General features: G+C 45.7%; 2 protein-coding genes across 2 annotated transcripts in view; one reads left to right on the forward strand and one right to left on the reverse strand.

The window, feature by feature from the left end:
• Positions 1–1,683: 1,683 nt before the first annotated feature.
• On the reverse strand, positions 1,684–6,627 carry si:dkey-202e17.1 (uncharacterized protein LOC555344 homolog). Its single transcript, XM_034546113.1, has 3 exons — positions 6,180–6,627; positions 3,173–3,837; positions 1,684–2,181 (listed from the first exon to the last, which is right to left on the reverse strand). Exons 1-3 carry the CDS (start codon positions 6,316–6,318, stop codon positions 2,017–2,019), a joined length of 969 nt encoding a protein of 322 aa, XP_034402004.1. The 5' UTR covers positions 6,319–6,627; the 3' UTR covers positions 1,684–2,016.
• Positions 6,628–12,554: 5,927 nt separating this feature from the next.
• The window catches only part of sdhaf3 (succinate dehydrogenase complex assembly factor 3), a 13,174-nt gene continuing 9,776 nt past the window's right edge, over positions 12,555–15,952 (forward strand). The window contains exon 1 of the mRNA XM_034545200.1: positions 12,555–12,877. Coding sequence (XP_034401091.1) covers positions 12,701–12,877 — 177 coding nt within the window. The 5' untranslated portion in view covers positions 12,555–12,700. The remainder of the gene's footprint in view (positions 12,878–15,952) is intronic.

Consider the following 15,952-nt stretch of genomic DNA (forward strand, 5'->3'; position numbering starts at 1 on the left):
TCACTCGTTGCTGCCTTGGGAGCAGGATTTCACTTCACGTGACAACAATGGCCGAAAGGAAACCAGATCTCAGTACACAGTGTACAGTGAATACAAAACGTCCCCAAGCATCACATTACATGCAGCTTGACAGCACTCACAGCTGTGGACCAACGGAGTGAAGCTTAGCGTCACTTTGGCAATAAGAATTCAGTCATGACAATATGACTGCATGAAAAGAGTACAGGGCAAAACAGCAGAATTGAGGAACTTTCACCTGCAATCTGAATATAGTTACCACGTATATTGTTACAGATGTAGTTTATGGACCTGATGGTGTATAAAACATTTCCATTTCCTTTTAGGGCATTTCGTCCTGGGATTTGTCTTGCTCTTATTTTGTGGGTCACTGTTTGTAGACGTTCCTCTAAGAGTTGTCCACAAAGCAGCAGTGGCTTGAAGGGCATGTATACCTAAGCACACTGTGTATTCTATAGGGATAGATTGTGTGTGTGCTTTTCCAGTGTATTATGACGGTGGACAGCGATTGGCATGCCCCCATTTAAATAAACAGAAAGGAAAATCCCTGGAACAAAGCAATGAACTGCTGTGGATGGGGCCAGCAGCAAAATGGACACCAACAAGAAAGGCTCAATATCAATTAATAAATACATATGCTGTATTGAAAATATTTTTCACAGCTTTTGCCCCCGTCAGACAGCCCTTTTCAGATGGGCAGCTGAACTGAACACGTTATCCACGCTCCTTTCAAAGCTAAGCTGGTCAGTGTCTGGTTGTGCATCCGGGGGGCGTGGCCACACTCTGACCATGGATGAGTACTTTATACAACTCCACTGAAAAACGCCCAAACTACGTTGTAGCTACTTCAATATTGATTTCTTAAGCTGTAGCTGTATTAGTTCCTCTTCAGAAAAATCTTTTCACTTCCATTATGATGAATGTTGTATGGAAAGTGGCACACTGTCAAATAGATTGATTATTTGTTAAAATGCCAGAAAGAATAGTAAACTTAGAGCATGGTAGTTTGACAATAAAACATTTTTTTTAAATAAATTACAAATGTCATTTCTGAAAGATCGTCCATTTTTATAACCCTTTCAAACATGCACACAGAGCAACACAGAGATATGGCATTTGACATTGAGTACACACCAGGTCAACTCTCAAGTCGTTGGTTCAGAGTCGCAGTCTCAGGACTTAAAGCTGGAGTCTGAAGTATTTGATCTGGAGTCGATCACGCCCCCTGTTTCTGAGCTGGAGTCCAAGTCAAGTCTCTCAGCTCGTGGTTGCTTCATATTTGTTGTAAACTTGAGACAATAATCAAGAAGTGGAAGAATAATCTAATCTTTTTGTTTCGCTTCTGCTCAAATTCACAAGTTAATGCTTCCGACATACTGAACCAGTGTGCACCAATAGTGTATATCATATCCAGACAAATACTTAGTAGCTGTGTCTTCATTGTGAGGTACATTATGCACCGTGCTGCTGCTTTCCTGCCCTGCCTGATGGTACTAGGGAGACAAAATCATAACTGCTGTCGAATGCACACATATCAGTAGTCAACTATGTATTTTGGTGGCCAGACAGAACTGCTTTGTTTGCACCTTTTTTAATGATCAATTTCCATTGGCCTTTATCCCATCTTTTCTTTATCAATGCAACTGGTAGTTTTTTGGGTGGCTATTTCGATCAGTAGGTCTTTTCCTTCATGACTAGATAAACCCCACACTAAGTGAATGTGTTTACCCAAACTTCACAACACTTTCAGCAACGGAACAGATGTGTTCCCAGAGAAAGGCTTCTTGACAAACGTCTGTAGCACGTTCATTTTCACAGTTCAATCAAACCTTCGTCAGACTTGGAGGTGCAGGTGGAGGGAATCTATTAAGTCTATCTAAAAGTCTTGACTTATAAAGTTATGGTTTTGGAGATTGAAATATAATATGGTGAGTAAGTTAAGCTTGGCTCTGAAACCTGCTGAGCCCCTCAAGCCCGACAGAAATTCTACACTACATGTTATGTGGACTTCGTTGTGGTATCGAATTCAGTTTTTTCATCCGGATTAAATCTGTATTTGTATCCATAAGGCCGCAGGTGGTACGTCAGGTACTCCAAAGCATACAGCTGGACAGCGTAAATGTAGTGAAAGGACACAACAAAATCCGAGCAGCAGCCTGGACCCTGGAGATAAAAAGAGAACCACAATAGAGGTTAGCACAGTTCTGATTCAGACTGAGTGCTCCAACAGCAGGAAGCCAAAGACGACTCCGCAGGTGTGAATGTTGAATAGCATGAACTTCCATCCACTACACACAAGTACATTTACATCCCAGTATTCCCTTGGTGCCACCTGACGGTGGTCTCATGGACAGTGGCGTATGGGGACAGAGTCTTGCAAGAGTATATTCACCCTGCTGCTTGTGGTCTAACGCCATTAGTCCCCAGACAGACCAGATAGCCTCACTTTGAGCCCAATATAGTCGACATGTTTTTACTTTCTTCAGTGAGACAGACAAAAGGGAAACAGCTGTCAGTCAAAGCTCCGCTTAAGAGAAGAGAAGAAGAGAAAGAAAGAGAAGGTGATGGAGATGAGAGAAGAAGAGCAGGTACTTCCCACTGATCCCAGGACAGGGTTACCTTAAAAGCTCACAATCCAAGTCAAACTGTGTCATCACCACAGAAACATACATGTTTGTGGTGTAAACCTACATGCCCAAACTCCTGTAATAGTGTAATAATAGCATTATTGCATTCATATGTTGTTGTAAAACACATTTTACTTACATTTATGCCATTTAAAAACACATTTATGTTAAACAAAAGGTGTATATAATTAGCGTGATTAATTGTTTTTCAGTACACGTTGGCAGGAGAGACACGTGGGGAGTATTGTGAACCATATGTTGCAACCCAATAATATGACGTGTGGCATCAAAGCATCACCATGCTAGCCTGGCTGTAGACTCTTACCGAAACACACACTACTTCCACTAACCTTTACTCTCTACCTCTGTACACGAAAGCCACACTACTTCTTACATAGACACTGGATGTAAATGGTGCAGAATTGTGAAACATTAATTAATTCCCTTTCAGGAATAGTGGCCGTCTTACTGGCATTTTGAGTCTAAATCCCAATTCTCAACAGGACTTTGAGCATTGTGTTGCATACCTCTACTGGAGGATAGTGGTCGTATAACAGATACCAAGGCCTCGGCCTTGGGGGCTGTCTAACCAGGTAGTAGTCTGGAGGATAAGGATGGAATGTTTGTCTCCCCTTAACGTCTCTGGAGTCCGCTGCCTCCACCTTCATGGTCTCCATACATTTGCCCACAGCCATGTCCTCTATGGTGGAGAAGTGGGTACACTTCCCAGAATTGAACCCTTCAACAAATCTCCTCAGTGCTTCCTTACTGAGGACGTAACCTGCTCCTCCACTCATGTAGCCTTGACTGATGAAGGGGGTAAACCTTCTGCCCAGGTACAACGGCTTTAATGGATCATATCTGGACAAGGTGTAGCGTAGATTCTCTACGACCACAAACGTGTCGTCGTCTGCTTTCAGGAACCAGTCCGCTTCGTCCAGGTGGTGCCGGTGGATGTACTGAAAGGCTCTGATGGTCTTCCAGTACAGGTTCTCCCTCCCCTCACTCACGTTCAGCTTCACAGTGGGGAAGTCCGTCTTCACCGAGCTCATGTACAGCACTTTGTTGCAGCGCTTGGCCCACGTTTCCCTGATGTGCTTGGTTCTGGATTCTAGGTTCTCGGGCCCCGTCATGATCCAGCACAAGATCCGCGTTGTGCCAGAGGAATTAGCCGCTGAGCCCTTGTTCTCAACTGGAGGAAATAAAGAACAAAGCATCAGAAGTGTGTTGTTGGGAGGTTTAAGACCTACGGTTGAACAGAACAGTACACTTGGACTGTTGTCGATAATAATTTCAACTCAATTCAATTCAGTTTATTTTGTATAGCCCAAAATCACAAATTACCCATTTGCCTCAGAGGGCTTTATGGCAGAATTCATGAGTAGAGATAAGCCGGTAAACTTTCTGATGGTAACAATACTGTCCTTGGTTTCCTGCTTTTACCACAATACTATGATTATCATAGCAGGGCTCGATATTAACCATGGCTCAATGGGCTGTGACCACAACAACTAGTTAGACTAGTGATCTTTACGATACCTCCTCATTTTATTACAAAAACAGCTGTGAACTTGTGTCTTTGTACATATTTATTGAGGTTAATTTATCAAGATAAATGACCTTGCTGTTGCGGATATTTTATGTCGTCTCCAGTTAATATCAGAATAGAAAACATCTGTTTGAAAAGTAGAAACACATCTCCAGCACACAGCTGATAGGTATGCTGCTTGTTTACATTACGCACCATGACACTGGCTTGTTGCTAGGACACGGGGGCTAGAATATGATACATCCAACAATGTGATGTACATATGACTGATCAAGACACAATGCTGGGACAAAGCACTGTCTTTTTAAAAGGTGATGCAAACCTGTGTGGTCTAATGCCCGTTCTCTTCTGGGGTTGGGCAGTCTATGAAGTGGACATTCTTGATTGAGAAGAACCAGCTGCCCATGCTCTTAAATATGGTATGTTGGCAGTTGATAAACATTCCGCTACAAAGGTTTGGACCTGACCTTAGACATACACAACTTGCTGCATGCTGTAAACGGTGCAAATCAGTCACACCCTCTTTGCTTGCTCCATTTATAATAAACACTGTACATGCCAATTCACCTATTGTGTGTTAAGACTGTTTTTAAGATTCACGTTAAGATAAGAGTGTTTCATAACTGTAACCGTAGTCTAGTTTCTGCAGAACAGTGATTAAATTGAGTTGAAACAGGACTTTCACTCAGGAGACCACTGTGTGAAACAAAGTCAACTGACTTATTTTACGTGAAGGGAAATGTTACGTACTGAATGTACTCATTTTCAGGCAAACCGTGATGTTTTACTACACTTAACCAAGTGGTTTTATTGCATTTTGGTTTTGTTTAAATTAAAAGCGTTAAACTTTTTTAAAATGGGAACCTAATTTGATTAATCTTGTGACCCGATCCCCAGTTTGAGAACCACTGGGCAAAAGTTTGATAAAATAATTAAATCTAGTCAAATACTGCTTGCACATTAAATAATGTGACATAAGTATTTTTCAAACTCAAATGACATTTAACTAATATTACTGCTGTACGTTTACACTCTTGAATGCAAGACTTTTACTTGAGACAGTAGTTTTACATTGTTGCATTGGGACATTTTCTGTCGGATCTATAAAGCTAATAAATTCAGTTTTTTTTGTAGTACTCCGACATGAAGCCATCATAATCAGGACCCTTAATTTCATCCGACCAACATATTAAACAATCAAAGACTACTGAAAAGAACAAGCTTCTGTGAGACAACCAGCATAGCAAAATGGCAACTCATTTCTTATCAAAACATTAGTTATGTAATTACCAGTGTCATTTTTAAGGGTCTGCTTTAAATAAAGTTCAAATATTGGGAAATTCTGAATATAATTTTCTCCTTTTAGCTGACTTTGCCTTTTCTCAAAGACTGTACAGAAAATAACCATGGACATAGCGGAGGTCCTCATGAACAACATACCGGTGTCATTTGTATATAACCTTTAAGCGATCTGCTTTAATAACAGTTATAATATTGGGAAATTCTGAATATAATCATTGAATTTGAGCTGACTTTCAATTAAAAACAGTACAGTAGTGTAACTTCATATGATATTATTTCATATAATGTCCAAATGAATGTTGTTTTTGACTTTTTATATCAAATAAGGGTCTTTCTCCGTTCTTTAGGGCTGTACGAGCCTCCGTACCGTAACACCATGAATAGAGGTGCATTACATTGACCGAGTATCCGCGGTCTCCAACCGCACCGGAACAGTCATTACGCGCGACCAATTACGCATGGCTGTGGTTATTTATAGTGTGCATACAACTAATTATTCTCATGTAGGCTACCTATAACTGTCGCCGTGGTAGGCCCTATCGTCTTTATTATTATTATTGTAAATTGACACGTAGATCTACTTTTTCTTAAAGGAATAACAAAGACGTGCTACCTCTTATTGTGGCGCATCAGCCATAAAACGTGCATAAAAAGGATGAAATATGGATTAAATCGGTGCCCACCTGCGTGTCCATGCTGTTTGACTTCATGCGTGGCCTTCCAGAGTTCGGTTGACAAGTTCGAGTCCAACAGAAAACGAAAAGAGAGCAATCCCGTCATGAGTCCAGTGGTGAAGAATAAACCAGACGTAGTGACCCTCATCCTCTACGATGGGTAGTCAGGTCACTCACTGCTCCATGCGCACGCGCTACTCGTCGGGTCACTTGCTCTAAAAAACTGTCATGTGAGCCGGCATCCGCGGATACTCCGCCGCTTGATATGTAATGCACCTCTATTCTATTAAAAGAGGTGAAACTACAAGTCCACGCATCAAAATGTGGCTTCGGAGCAGTCTTGCTTCAGGGAGAGAAACCAGTCCCATATGCATCCAACACACTAAATGAGACTGAAGAAAATGACGCTCAAATTGAAAAGGAGCTGTACGGACTGCTCTTTGGATGCTTTCATCAGTATCTGTACGGACGACAGTCAGACCACAAACTGATGGAGTCAATCATGCAGAAACCCTTGGCAGCCGCACCGCCACGCCTACAACGCATGATACTGCAACGTCAAAAGGTATGACATTACCATTACACACAAGCCTGGGAAACAGATCCCGGTCTCAGACACGCTGTCCAGAAAGCCGATCGAGTGTCTTGAGAACTCTTTAAGTGAAGGCATGGATTTACAAATCCACACGGTGATCAGCAGTGCACCGGTGAGTGATCGCAGAAATCAAAGCCGCCACAGCACAAAATGAACAACTCTAAATGTTGAGACAAGTCATCCAAGCAGGATGGCCTGAGGCAAACAAACGATGTCCGCCGGCTGTCGTTGAGTATTAGAATCATCGGGACGAGATATCAGAAACAAACGGGACCCTGCTCAAAGGTGAAACAATCATTGTGCAGCACTCACTCACACAGGACACTTAGGGATGGAAAAGTGTAAGCAGCGAGCAAGAGACGTACTGTTCAGGCCTGGAATGTGCAAACAGATAGAGGCACTAGTCGTTGGACCGATGCTCTCACATCCTATCCCGGAATGACCTTGGCAAACAGTAGCCACAGATTTGTTCACCTGGCACAGTACTAACTATATAGTTGTCGTTGACTATTATAGCAGGTACTTTGAGGTAGTAAAAATCACCAGCCTCACATCCACAACTGTCATCCAAAAACTGAAATCCATGTTCGCCAGATTTGGAATACCCCAGACAGTAATCAGTGACAATGGACCGTGTTACAGTTCACAAGAGTTCAGAGGTTTTGCTCACGCATGGGACTTTGAGCACACCACGAGCAGTCTCCTGTACCCGCAGAGTAACGGTTTGGCTGAAAAGACTGCTCAGACTACCAAAGCACTCATGGACAAAGCACATGCACAGCGGATAGACCCGTACCTCAGTTTACTGGAATACAGAAACACACCAGTTGATGGACTGAAGTCGCCAGCGCAGCGGCTAATGAGCGGCCGTTTGCACTCAATTCTACCAAGCACGGGGAAACAGCTGCAACCTGAACTAGTCTGTCCAAGTGCAGTTCGTAGCAGAAGGCAAATGTGCCAACAGAGACAAAAACAATACTACGACAGGAACGCTAGGACACTACCGGCACTACCAGAAGGATCTATGGTCCCTTTCCAGCTTCCCACAGGAACATGGAAAGCTGCAACAGTCGTTGAGCCAGCAGGTACCCAGAGGTCCTACAGCATTCGCACTTATGGAGGTCACATGCTCAGGCGTAACCGGCGTAACCGACCTCTTGGAGACGTGTGAAAATGGCGCAGACCAGGTTCCTCCACCAAACAACCACCAGATGGAGTCTGGGGACGCTGAGTCTCAAACAGTCCAGCAGGTCATACAGGTTCTAAACCACCAGACTATGCTACCACCAGATCAGGCCGCATAGTGAAGCCTAGAGACATATTAGACGTGTGACTGAAGAATATGTTCATATTTTTTTTAAATGTTACGTTTGAAATAGTTGAAATGCTGTGTAGCCACAAACTGTCACTAACTGGTAATGTTTTTAATTTTTCATTCAGTAAAATAGTATTCATGCAGATTTGGCATAGTGCCCTATACAGTTTTTCTGAAATGTTTGTATTGATAATCGTTACTATTCCATTTGGCAGCTACAGCCATGTTTGTTTGTTTTTCCAAAAGAAGGGGGATGTAGTATATTGACTACTTCCTGTTGGTAATAGTGTTGTGATGACGTCACCAAGGTGCGCACAGACTCGTAGGTAAGAGAACAATAAAGATGGACGCACTGCGCCCAAAGAGTCAATCTGGTATTAAGTGTTTTACTTAGACAACTCACTGTCAGTACACACATAAAATACTACATGGTGTCAGAATAGCTGGTTCTCACTTCGACCTGACGACAGAAGATGGAGAACACAGGCGTCCCCACGCCACCGATGGATTGGGATTCGTCTAACCTGCCCAACGCATGGAGAAAGTTTCGCCAGCATGTGGAGCTAATGTTCTCCGGCCCGCTACGCGCCAAAGAGGAGGAAGAAAAGTGCAGTTATCTACTCCTGTGGATCGGCGAGAAAGGCAGAGATGTATATAATACACGGACCCTCACGGCAGATGAGAGAAAGGTACTCCTAACGTACCACGGGAAATTCGAAGCATACGTAACCCCCAAAGCTAACCCCATTTTCGCGCGATATAAATTTCACGAAAAGATACAAAGAGATTGTGAAAGTTTTGACCAGTTTGTGACTGAGCTAAAGCTGCTAGTGAAGGACTGCAACTACCCTAACGGGGACGAGATGTTCAGAGACCGGATCGTTTTCGACCTAAACTCTCCATGAGTCCGGGAAAAACTACTCTGTCATGGTCCGGATTTAACGCTCGAGAAAGAGATCGACATTGCACGCTTACACAAGCTATCACAGCAATGATAATAAATGACAATAAAACTCAGCCAGGAATCATCCATGTTGACGACGTTCAACACCATCTATGGACGATATCGGTTCAAGAGGCTGAGTTTTCAGAGGAGAGTTGATGAGACTGACAGAGACAGTCTGACTGAAACAGTCACTTGCTAACTGAGTAAGAGAAACTGACTGAGACAGTGACTGACTGACACTAGCTGACAGAGACTGGCTGACCGAAACTGACTGACTGAGACACTGATTGACAGTGACTGATTGAGACAGACACTGGCTGACAGAAACTGACTGAATGTCAACTGACTGACTGAGACAGAGCCTGACTAACCAAGACAGTGACTGACGAACAGTGACTGACTGACTGACTGAGACAGAGAAAGTAAATGACTGACAGACATTGACTGCAACAGAGACAGTGGCTAACTGACGGAGACGGTGAGTGACTGACAGTGACTGAATGAAAAAGAGAAAGACTGACTGACTGACTGACTGACTGACTGACTGACGAACAGTGACAAGCTGACAGAGACTGGCTGACCGAAACTGACTGACTGAGACACTGATTAACAGTGACTGACTGACAGAGACACTGATTAACAGTGACTGACTGACAGAGACAGCTTGACTGACTGACGGAGACAGTCTTACTGACTGACATAGACTGACTGTCTGAGACAGAGACTGGCTGACTGAGTAAGAGACACCGACTGAAACACTGACTGACGAACAGTGACTGACTGACTGAGACAGTGGTGAACTCACTGACTAACTAACTGACAGAGACTGACTGTGACTGAGAAAGACACTGACTAACTGAGACAGAGACAGTGGCTGACTGACTGACGGAGACAGTCTGACTGACTGAAACAGAGACTGACTGTAAGTGACTAACTGAAAGAGACAAAGACTGACTGACTGAGATGGACACTGGCTGACAGTGACTGGCTGACGGAGAGAGACTGACGAACAGTGACTGACTGACTGAGACGGTGGCAAACTAACTGACAGAGACTGACTCTCTGACTGAGACAGTGGCTGACTTATGGGTGAAATAAGGAACTTTACGAAAATAAAAAGATGGCGAATGCAGCAGCGTCAACACACTAGAGGAGAAAACCAGAAAAGATAAATAGCATAAATTCATCATAAATTCATTAAAGATGTTTAGAAACAATTTTACAAAATGCAAGATGCTTGTATATGATTTATTTTTTATATAATAAATAACAATTCAGTAAATGTATATTAATGCATTTATTTCTGACATTGTAACAATGTACAAAGTTTTACGAAGTGAGAAGAGCAAAGTTCAAGTCAAGCCTGATGTGGCCTTGCTTGTTAATGAAACTGTTATGGAAGCAGTACTCGACATCGGCCAATGCCACAGCCCAGGTATCGCCATCGGTATGAGGACTGGTGAGGTTGGATCGCTTCATCCCCCCCCCCCCCCCCCACAACGGCTTTTTGCCTGATATCCAAACATAACATTAGATCAATTAAGCCCTAAAAGAGGTTAACAAAAAGACTAAGCTGCATGGTGTGTGCTGGCCAAGCTACAGTATATGTAAGAGACACCAGGGGTGGACAACACAGAATAACTAAGTTAAAGGTGCTAGAGCATCTAAATGTCAAACAGCTGTTTGCTATGTGAAGACATCGTGGAGTAGAGTCTACCTGAGTGGCTCTCCCTCTGTGATGTAATCCGAGTGTCCCCGTGCTTCGGCCATACGTACCTTGTATACGGTGGTGAGCAGCATCCATCCTGCCTCTGAGTGTGAGAGGCAATATAAATGCCCCCAATCTCATATATAGTACCGTAATGTACAATTTAACACGAGAGGTAGAGTTTGCTTCTAAGTCAGCATTAACACTGCAATATATAAACACAATAACTGAATGAAAATTGGGCCTGTCTGAAAAGGAAGATATAAAGTTTTTTTTTTTACATCCCCGCTTTGTTATCTGAGCCTGGGAGCTTTGTTGCATGTCTTTGTTGCTGCTGGACCCCCTGCAGTTTTCCTACCGGGCAAACAGGTCAGTGGATGATGCAGTCAACAAGGGACTGCACCATGTGCTGCAACACCTCGACTACACAGGGACATACACACGGGTCCTGTTTGTGGACTGTTCAGCCTTCAACACCATCATCCCGGAGGTACTTCAGCATAAACTCTCCCAGTGCCCGCCTCCACCTGTCAGTGGATCACTAACTTCCTGACAGACAGGAAGCAGCAGGTGAGGCTGGGAAAAATCACATCCAACACCCGGTCTGCACTGGCAGCCCCCAGGGATGTGTGCTCTCCCCACTGCTTTTCTCCCTCTACACCAACGACAGCACCTCAGGGGACCCGTCTGTTAAACTCCTGAAGTTCGCAGACGACACACCGGTCATCGGCCTCATTAGGAACGGTTATGAGTCTGCGTACAGACGGGAGGTTGAACGGCTGGTCCTCTGGTGTGGTCAGAACAACCTGGAGCTGAACAAGCCCAAAACTGTGGAGATGACAGTGGACTTTAGGAGGAGCCCCCCCTCACCATACTCAACAGCACTGTGTCTGCGGTGGAGACCTTCAGGTTTCTGGGATCCACAATCTCCCAGGACCTGAAGTGGGCCTCCAACATCAACACCATCCGGAAAAAGGCCCAGCTCAGGGAAGTACAACCTGCCTCAGGAGCTGCTGATCCTGTTCTACTCCGCCATCATCCAGTCTGTTCTCTGTTCTTCCATCACTGTGTGGTTTGGATCGTCCACCAAACAGGACAGAGACAGACTACAACGGATAGTCAGGTCTGCAGAGAGAACTATTGGTTCCAGCCTGCCCTCCATCCTGGACTTCAGACTTCCACCTCCAGAGTCAGGAAGCGGGCTGGAAAGACCACTACAGACCCTTCACACCCTGGACACAAGCTGTTCTATCTCCTCCCCTCTGGTAGGCGCTAGAGTACTGTACGCCAAAACCACCAGACACAGGAACAGCTTCTTCCCACTAGCCGTCACTCTGATGAACACTTAATCACCTCCATTTGCACTATTGCCATCTTTCTGCACTAACATCCTCAATTTATTGTCATTGTTTATATTGTACATACATGTTGCTATGCTGTTGTCTTTAATGTCTTTTTATATTTATCCTGTCATTCGTACGTGTAACCGGAGTCAAATTCCATGTATGTGCACACATACATGGCAAATAAAGCTGATTCTGATGTCTACCTCTTTCACTCACTCTTCATCTGTCCAATACAGGCAAACACATTCAATAGACGTAATGTAATATTTGATACCTGACAGAAGAAATAAACTGATGAGTTGGAGTGTGCTAGTTTCATTCAGTTTGATGAGGAACAAAGGAAACTATATTCTTGGGAGTGTATCATGAAAAACATATCCCTAATGTACTACATGTCCTGTGGAGCCACCTATTCCTATCCAGTAGGTGGCGGTAATGCTCCCGTTATCGAGCTCGCTCAGCGGAAGCAGGAGCTTCATTTCCGGGATAAACAAGGACATGTGTGTTGAATAACTCTCCTCGTTAATGTGGTTTATCCTTGAACTCCGTTGGGCCAGTCACTGCTTTTGAAAAGCACGACGCCGTGAGGGAGGGTCAGTTAGCGTCGGACCACTTCCTTCATGGCGGTCTCGGCTCACGCCTCCAAAGTCCGGTCTCTGTACAAGAGGATTCTGGTCCTGCATCGGTTCCTGCCGATAGACCTGAGAGCCCTCGGGGACCAGTACGTGAAAGACGAGTTCCGAAGACACAAAGGTGCTGCACCCGAAGAGGCGACGGGCTTCATGACGGAGTGGAAGGTAAACCCAGACCCCATTCACGAGTGTGTGTGTATATGTATATATATATATATATATATATATATATATATATATATATATATATATATATATATATATTGTAGTGTCACGGGCTGTCGCTAGGACAGGCTAGCCTGGGGCGGTGCCAAGAGAGAGATGAACACAGGCACGTCCGAGGGTATTTAACAAAAGTCCAGGTTTATTTCCCATCCCACCAGCAAGGTAACATTCAAAAACAACAAAGTATCAAAAAAAAGGTCCAGTTAGATAACGCAAAACATCCCGGAGGAGAAAGTGGTTAATTAACCAAACAAAAACTCAATCCTGGTGAATCCAGGCTACGAGGTCCTCTCCCTTGTTGTCCTCTTTCAGGTGCTCGTGGGTTCACCTTCCGCTCTCCTTTCTCCTTCCCAGGTGCTCTCCCTTAAGTCTCCCAGCCCTGCCTCAATCAGGTGCCTTAAGCAGCTGCAGCTGGGTGAGCGGTGAGGCAGGCTGGGAGATGTAGTTTTTGCACTGGTGGCCACTCTGTAGCGCCCATCCACTACCTGTGCCCTTGTGATGCCACATATCCCTCTCCCCGGGCCTGACGTCCTCGGCAGGGTGAATGAGCACCAGAAGGCATCACGGCGGGACAGGGCATCTGCGTTGCCATGGCGTCGCCCTGGCCTGTGAATGACAGAAAAGTTAAACGGCTGGAGGCTTAAAAACCACCTAGTTACCCTGCTGTTTGTTTCCTTATTTTTTGCCATCCATTGCAAAGGTGAATGATCTGTTACCAGAGTGAACCTCCTTCCAAGCAGGTAATATTTGAGGGTTTCCAGGGCCCATTTCAACGCTAGGCACTCTTTCTCCACTGTGGCATAGTTTTTCTCCCTTGGCAGCAACTTCCGGCTCAAATACAGAACGGGGTGTTCCTCACCTTCCTTCATCTGGGCTAAGACAGCACCCAGGCCCATCTCAGAAGCATCTGCCTGGACCACGAACTCCTTGCTAAAGTCGGGGGCCATCAGGACTGGTTTCGAACACAAGGCCCTCTTCAGGTCGTTAAAGGCCTCTTCTGCCGCCGGGCACCATGTCACCATACAGGAATGTTTATTGGTCGTCAGTTCGGTGAGAGGGGCCGCTATCACAGAGAAATCCGGGATAAAACGTCTGTAATAATTGGCCAGGCCCAAGAAGGATCTCACCTGTTTTTTGGTCAACGGCTTTGGCCAGTCTTGGATGGCAGCGAGTTTTGCATCCTGGGGTTTCACAAGGCCCCGCCCGATGGTGTACCCCAAGTAGTTGGTCTCCCCAAACGCCAGCCTACACTTTTTGGGGTTGGCGGTGAAGCCTGCCTGTCGGAGGGAGTCGAGGACCTTCTGAACCCGTGGTAGGTGGCTCTCCCAGTCTGGGCTCTGAATTACCACATCATCCAGATAGGCCGCTGCATATTCTCGATGGGGTTTCAGTACTTGGTCCATCAGGCGCTGGAAGGTGGCGGGGGCTCCAAACAGGCCAAAAGGCATCATCCGGTACTGCCAGAGGCCTCCCGGGGTGGCAAAGGCTGTCTTCTCCTTCGACCCTGGAGACAATGGAACCTGCCAATAACCTTTGGTGAGATCCAGGGTGGTTAGGAAACGTGCCTGGCCCAGGCTTTCAATTAGCTAATCGACACGAGGCATGGGATATGCATCAAATTCAGAAATGTCATTTACTTTTCTGAAATCATTACAGAACCGGGCTGTTCCGTCCGGTTTGTCAGCCAGGACGATGGGGCTTGACCAGGCACTCTTGGATTCCTCAATCACGTTCAACGCCAGCATCTTCCTTACCTCCTCGTTAATCAGCTTCTTGCGGGCCTCCGGCACCCGATATGGCTTTTGGTTCACCGTTTTTCCCGGCTGGGTGCGTACTTCATGTTCCACCAGGTGGGTGTAGCCTGGGAGGGATGAAAATACTTCCTGATTCCCTTCTACCAGCTCCTTTGCCTGCTGCCGCTGGTGCGGAGAGAGGTCCGGGCCTAACTGCACCTCGTCCCGGGCGGGTTCTCTCGACTCTCTGGGGGGAAGGCCATTGAACAACACCTCTCGCTCATGCCATTTCTTTAGGAGGTTAATATGGTAGATTTGCTCACCTTTCCTCTTCCCTGTTTGTCGTACTTTGTAATTGACTTCCCCAACCTTTTCAATTACTTCAAAGGGCCCCTGCCAAGTAGCCAAGAACTTACATTCCACAGTGGGGACAAGAACTAGGACTCTGTCTCCAGGGTTGAATTCCCTGGGTTGTGCTGCTCGGTTATAGGCGGCCCTTTGATCCCTCTGGGCCTTCTCCATGTGTTCCTTCACAATGGGGAACACAGCTGCCATCCGGTCCCGCATCGCCCCCACATGTTCAATCATGGTACGATGGGGACAGGGTTGCTCCTCCCACGTCTCCTTGGCGATGTCCAGAAGGCCCCTGGGTTTGTGAGAATACAACAGGTCAAAGGGTGAGAAGCCAGTGGAAGCCTGAGGCACCTCTCTTACCGCAAACAGAAGGTAGGGTAACAGCTGGTCCCAGTTTCTTCCGTCTTTGTCAATGGCCTTCCTCAGCATGGCTTTGAGGGTCTTGTTGAACCTCTCCACTAGCCCATCTGTCTGGGGGTGGTAGACCGAGGTTCTCACCTGTTTCACGTGTAACAGCGCACACAACTCCTTGGTGACCCTCGACATAAAGGGGGTCCCCTGGTCGGTAAGAATCTCCTTTGGAATCCCCACGCGGCTGCTGAAGAGGAACAGTTCTTTTGCTATTTGTTTAGCATTGGCCTTTCTTAAAGGGACGGCTTCCGGATAACGGGTGGCGTAGTCCACTATGACCAAGATGTACTGGTGCCCCCGGACACTTTTGGGCAGGGGACCCACAATATCCATGCCTACTCGTTCAAAGGGGGTTTCTATAATAGGCAAAGGGATAAGGGGGTTCCGGTACGTCGGTTTCGGAGCGGTGACCTGACAATCTGGGCAGCAGTTCTCTATCTCCTTGTGGACTCCGGGCCAAAAAAACCTCTGTAACACCCTCTCTTTAGTCTTCTCTACGCCCAAGTGCGCTCCCAGC

This window comes from Cyclopterus lumpus, chromosome 11 (assembly GCF_009769545.1).
Source record: "Cyclopterus lumpus isolate fCycLum1 chromosome 11, fCycLum1.pri, whole genome shotgun sequence".
Taxonomy (NCBI): domain Eukaryota; kingdom Metazoa; phylum Chordata; class Actinopteri; order Perciformes; family Cyclopteridae; genus Cyclopterus; species Cyclopterus lumpus.

Coding starts and splice junctions, on each gene's coding strand:
- si:dkey-202e17.1 (XM_034546113.1), bottom strand. CDS start 6,318: ATGAGGGTCACTACGTCTGGTTTATTCTTCACCACTGGACTCATGACG. Junction 3,838..6,179: donor CAAACAGCATGGACACGCAG/GTGGGCACCGAT, acceptor TATTTCCTCCAG/TTGAGAACAAGGGCTCAGCG. Junction 2,182..3,172: donor ACCACTATCCTCCAGTAGAG/GTATGCAACACA, acceptor TTTTATCTCCAG/GGTCCAGGCTGCTGCTCGGA.